General features: G+C 40.2%; 1 protein-coding gene across 2 annotated transcripts; it reads left to right on the top strand.

The window, feature by feature from the left end:
• Positions 1 to 1,729: 1,729 nt before the first annotated feature.
• On the top strand, positions 1,730 to 5,834 carry LOC124876061 (gap junction beta-7 protein-like). 2 transcript variants are annotated; one of them, XM_047378551.1, is made up of 2 exons: positions 1,730 to 2,221; positions 4,724 to 5,834. In XM_047378551.1, the coding sequence occupies exon 2, from the start codon at positions 4,738 to 4,740 to the stop codon at positions 5,587 to 5,589; it is 852 nt and encodes a 283-aa protein (XP_047234507.1). In that variant the 5' UTR covers positions 1,730 to 2,221; positions 4,724 to 4,737; the 3' UTR covers positions 5,590 to 5,834. The 2 variants fall into 2 exon arrangements, with proteins under 2 accessions (XP_047234507.1, XP_047234506.1); XM_047378550.1 differs by having other exon boundaries at positions 1,731 to 2,106.
• The last annotated feature ends 300 nt before the right edge of the window (positions 5,835 to 6,134 follow it).

Genomic DNA, 6,134 nt, shown 5'->3' on the forward strand with positions numbered 1-6,134 from the left:
TTACCACCCACAATCTGCTGGGTTGGTTGAACGAACAAATGGAACAATAAAAAATAGATTAAGGAAAACAATGGAAGAAACAGGGAGGCCATGGCCTGAAAGCCCATCTCTGGTTAAATTATGGATGAGAATAACTCCAAATCAAACTGGTCTCACTCCATTAGAAATAGTACATGGAAGACCTTTTCCATTGCCATCAGAAATGGATGACATAGGAAAAGCACAGCAGGAAACATCATTAGCTGAATGGATGAATAAGATGTTACAAACAAAAGAAGTACAGTTGTCCGGTAGTCTGCCAGTAAATTCTGCTCCAATTTCACAGAACAACCTGAGGCCTGGGGACCTGGTCCTGATTAAGACACTTCACAGAAAGGACTGGAGCACCCCCTGCTGGAGAGGGCCATACCGTGTTCTCCTGACCACACCGACAGCTCTGAAAATCGCAGAGAGACCATCCTGGATCCACAGGAGCCACTGTAAGCTAATATTACCGTTACAGGAGCCAAACCAACCGACAGGGTAACAGGGGAAAGACCGAGTACAAAGGGGTTGGAAACCCATATGGCCCAACATCTCAAACCGGCGAAGAAAACAACTGACCTGTGCCCAATTTAGCATGGCTTTTTGTAACGTGTGGACAGGACTGATAAGCCTGAGCCTAACCCTGGTAGCAGGGCTTTTTCTCTGTTTAAAGCAGGATCCACATGATGCAACATCACACGAGAAGAGATGGACAAGATGGACACTGGACCCAAAAAGCAGATGATTATGACGACATGTTGTAAATGAATATATCTTCAATGCCTGAGTGTATTCATACTTGTACTTCATCAAATGACCTTATGGCAGAAAATCGAAAGAAGTTGCTGTTTAAGTGAAATGAGAAAAAGTGCAATGATGATATGAACAAGGCTTGTTTTAATCCTTTTTATTTTTTATATTACATTTTGTTTTCTTTGTTTTATTATATTGTTTCACTCTGCCATGATTGGTGGTTGCCTAGGGCGGAGGAACCGTGTGTTTCCCACAATAATCTGCTTTCCGTCCTGTGGGTTTGTGTTCACACAGTGTTTTCTTTTATTTGTATTTACTCATGACTTATTCGTGATAAAACAGGGGGGACTGTTTGGGTTTTAAAACTTTTGTATTGTTTATCACTCATGTCTGCTCTAAGTGCTTTTCCCTCCTTACATGTTACAGGAAGGGAGATGGTCACAAGAATGAGTTATGCTTTTATTCTTTTATTAGCAGCATCTGGGGGCTATTCACCAGGTCCCCACTTCCTCTGTTTGTTTATAATCAAGACAAATTAACCTTAACCTTTCTGACCCCACACACACACACACACCCACCCTGAATGTTGTTTGAACTGTGTGTGACCAAGCATGTATAAATAAAGAGGGAGGAGTGTTAATACTTCGTAGTTTGTATTGCACAGCTACCCTTGCCGCAAGTAAAACTGACTCTGTGTTGTTCCTTACCTCTGAGTTGATTAAATAATACCTAACAACCAACAAGTCAGAAACAGACTTATTTGGTTTATTAGTTCATTGTGGGTGCTTTGTAACCAATAAATCCTTCATTTCTGGGTATCCACCATTCCACAGAGGGCCCCCCACGTATAGTGTGTTATTCCCTCAGATATAATTTGTGCATTTGTTATGGTGCTGCTGCAGCCAAACTTTGGCAGGTAAGCAGCAGGACAACTGGCCTGAGGAGGTCACATGCATTATTCACTCATCAGCAGGGAAACATGATCCCTGTGTCATCAACACGTTGGCGCAGGCAGGTGCAGGAGGAAGGAACACACAACACAACCAGAGTGCTCTGGCCCTGAATGATTTTTTTTTATTTGCATTAGTGATGTTGTCTCTGTACACAACCACTGAATTTCCAACAGGTGATGTGATCTGAGTCTGCTGCTGGGCCTATTTCACAGGAAGGCTGAAAAGAAAACAGAAAGCTGACGGATGTGAATTTGATACGACGCTGCTGTGAGTCAGAAGTCTACTTGGACAAGGTGCGTCTCTCAGCAGGTGAGCAGGCATCGGAACTCCAGAGCAGCGGCTGGATCTGAAGATAACCCCCCTCAGGACATAGCTGGTAAGTTTTAGGCTCTGTCTACTGGAAGCTTCTCTATTCAGAACCAAATGTGTTTCTTTTCTGTATCTGTGACCTGCAGCATTTAAATCTGGCCTCAGGTTGGTGAAGCAGCTAGGTGAGTCAGAAAATTCATTTGATTATTTGCAAATTTGATTCTGTGAAAATAAGTTCCTCCAGACTCGCCAAACTTATATATGAAGTAGTCACTGTGTTTAATGTAAAAAAGAAAAATGTTTAAACTAAAAAGAAATAACATAAATATATGTAAAGTTTCAATGAGAAGAGACAGTTTTCTATGGAGTAAAATATGAGCTCAAATTCTTTTTTTATATTTGAAACTAAACATTTAACACCAAATCACACATACACCAACTGGGATTAAGTGCCTTGTATCATTATGTGACAGAGGAAAGCTGGAATCAAACTGACAACCTTGCCATTGGAAGACAACTACTCTACCTACTGATCCAAAGTCATCCATGAATGAACTTGTTTGTGTTCATGTGAGCCTGTATTCACTTTCATTTGCCTTTTTAAAATTAAATTCTTTCACTTTCATTATTGATTTTAGACAAACAAAAGCAGGTCACATAGTTAAAATGTTTCTTTAATTAGGCCACCTTATAACAAAGTGACTTTTCCAGTTGAATTGGATTCATAAAGCTATTTAGGAGTGAAAAGAAATGACTGTTTTGCTTCAATATGAACTGGGTCCTGGAAAAGATTTGTAATTTCCATTCAAACAGTGCTGCACAACATGATACACATGAATAGAAAGTATGAATGTAAGTTAATTACCCTACAGTGTTCACTGTTTAGTGTACCTGTCATTTTGCAAGCAACTCATTTATTTAGTTAACATCAATTCCTGCTGGTGAGTTTCATTATTTTCTCAAAGATTCATCGCTTAAGAAGTTTCAGGATTAAAAAGCTCAATACGAGGTCCATGCCAAGGTGTCAGTTATTAAATAAGATGCTAAACTGCTTTCTGCATGGGATGTTTTCTGGTAGAGAAGGTCGGGAGATGTTTAAGGGTGAAGGAAGATATTAACTGATGTTACCAGAAAGCTGTAATGGCAGTCATGGTTAAAAGAATGTACTCCCTCATCCAATAAGATAAAGCTAGCTTGACGTAACCAGTTTATTAATTCATGATAAGCTCTGCAACTTCTTTCCCAGAGCGGTTCTGTCAAAAACCCACAAAGACAAGCTCCTCTGTGGTTGTTTGTTCTTCACAAATAAAAAAAAAGAGGCATGGAGGTGAACTCTCCTTAGATAGAAAAACTTTTTATCCAATTTGAATAAATAACTAACTCCGACTGCACTGTTCAATGATTAGGATTAATAGGAATGTATGAACCTGACTGTTGTGAAGAACCTTGAGACAACATGTGTTGTGAATTGGCGCTATATAAATAAAACTGAATTGAATTGAACTCTGCAGTATCACAATAGTGTGTTACACAGAAATAGAGGCAATATTTTCCCTTTCTAAAAGGTTAAAGACATCAGAGGACAATTTGTTTTCTTTTCAAATAACCGCTACTGTAGGTGAAGGAACTTCCCTATGAAAGAAACACATCCAGTTTTAGAAAATGTCACAAACTCTTTTCACATTTTTGCATCACAACTTTGAGTAGGGAAGCTGGCTCACCCCTACATAAGTCAGGAATTTGGCTACCTAACATGGCAGCTCAGGCGCGGTGTATAAGTAGTAAAAAAGCATAATTACTACAATTCCTCTGGTTGCAAAACGAGCTCAACTCAGAACTCCTCCACCACCATGTTTGACAGTTGGTTTAAAGTGTTTGTGCTGATATGTTGTGTTTGGCTTCCTCAAAACATGAAACTGTATAATATGGCCAAACAAAAACAACATACTTTTGTCTCATTTGTACCTGGCGTCATGAAGGTCAATGCTTCCAAACAAGCCATACTTGTTTTGGTCATGGCCCTAAAACTTCTTGGAGCAATGGGTTTTATACATTATTTTTCCTAAGCAATTATACTTATTAAACTGTCATGTTTGTGCATCTAGAAGTTAGCTTCTAGGAAAGAGCAAATGAGTAAAACATAATTTGATCAAGGGTTGCAAAATATATATATGGGTATTAGAAAATTTAGTGCATTTCTTGAAACACAACAGGTGGAAGGTTTGGTGCTTGAAATGGGGTTTACCTAAAGTACTGGAATAAATACGCAGAAAATACTGGAATAAATTAACAATTCAAAAATGAATTCAGAAATCCTGCCTCTTACATACATATTACATCATCAGGCCTGTAGAGCCTGACATGGAGCACTTGGTTTTTTTGCAGTTTGTCTGAACATTGCACACTCTGACTTTGCGGTGAATTTATTGTGACACCCACCCCCAGGAAAGATTGTTAACTGTTTGAAATGTTTCCCACCACAGAAAGATGCAGTTAAAATTTGTTAAGCAACACCTTTTCATTTTGGTTTAATCTTGTTAAATAAATAATGTCCTGACAGATAAAATGCAAGACTTTAAAAAGGGTGTACTCTTACCATGACTGCATTTGGGGTTGATTAATATTTATATTTTACAGCTTCTTTGTGTGATCTGAATTTTGACTGGTGGTTTATTTCCTGACAGGAGACAAGAGAACAATGAACTGGGGATTCTTGGAGAACGTTCTCAGTGGGGTGAACAAGTACTCCACTTCGATTGGCCGCATCTGGCTCTCTGTTGTCTTCTTGTTCCGGATCCTGGTGTATGTGGCAGCGGCCGAGCAAGTCTGGAAGGATGAACAGAAGGACATGGTGTGCAACACGCAGCAGCCAGGCTGCGAGAATGCCTGCTTCGACCACTTCTTCCCCATCTCCCAGGTTCGTCTTTGGGCTCTGCAGCTCATCATGGTATCTACACCATCTCTGCTGGTGGCCCTACATGTGGCCTACAGGGAGAACCGGGAGGCCAGGCACAAGCGAAAACTCTACAAGGACAAAGGGAGAATTGATGGGGGTCTTTTTTGCACCTACATCATCAGTTTGATCTGTAAGATTGGCTTTGAAGTGGGCTCCCTTCTGGCTTTTTACTTCCTGTACAATGGCTTTGGGATGCCCATCCTGCTTCAGTGCAGCCAGGCCCCCTGCCCCAACACTGTGGACTGCTACATAGCCCGCGCCACAGAGAAAAAGATCTTCCTCTACATCATGGGCAGCACCTCCATCCTGTGCATAGTTCTCAACATTGTGGAGCTCCTCTACATCATGTGGAAGTGGCTGTGGAAACGCTTTAGGAGGCGGTACATTCCTGTGGAGCAGAAGATTTTAAAAAGCAGTCAGCTGCTTGTTTCATCTGGCAACAGGTTCACATCAGCTGAACATTTTGAAAACATGAAGGTCTGCTCAATAGAACCTGACAAGGCTAAAAAACCTGTCAGTCCAGCTCTGCAGGGCTCGGAACATCCGGAAGCTAGTGGTCCTAAAGAGAATCCGCAGAGTCTCTTTCAAGTTTAACATACCTTTGAAAATAATTAACATTTCTTTCTCTTCAGAGGATCATTTAGGCTTGTTAAAGCAACCAAAGGGCCACAGGCTGAATGGAAATATGTTACACAGTATGTTATTTGCCTCTTTTACAGATGATATTCTATCATCATTCTATCATCCCTCCTCTGTGCACGTTAAGGTGCTGTGAATCCACACACATTTATGGTTCTTAAACTTATATTTTTAATAAATGTTCCGTTTCTGCACTTTTACCTGTGCCATGGTCTCCAGTTTTTGTTATGGCCCTGAGCTAGTTATTACAGGTTTAACGGGTAATTTTCTTGATTTGGTGTCTATATATATTTTAGGAAGAACTTTTTCAGTTTCTGCTGGTAATTTTGAATCACATAAAATCAATGTTACTCAAGGAGATCCACAAGCAACATGGCTTAGACCTCTTTGCTCTGCTTTTAGATTTTACCTGTTCCTGTTGAATGTTGAGACATAGTTAGACATGCTGATAAAGTTAAGCTTTTAAATACCCTTGTTTACTGCTTCACCGATGTTAAAAG

The sequence above is a fragment of the Girardinichthys multiradiatus genome, chromosome 11, assembly GCF_021462225.1.
Source record: "Girardinichthys multiradiatus isolate DD_20200921_A chromosome 11, DD_fGirMul_XY1, whole genome shotgun sequence".
Lineage (NCBI taxonomy): Eukaryota > Metazoa > Chordata > Actinopteri > Cyprinodontiformes > Goodeidae > Girardinichthys > Girardinichthys multiradiatus.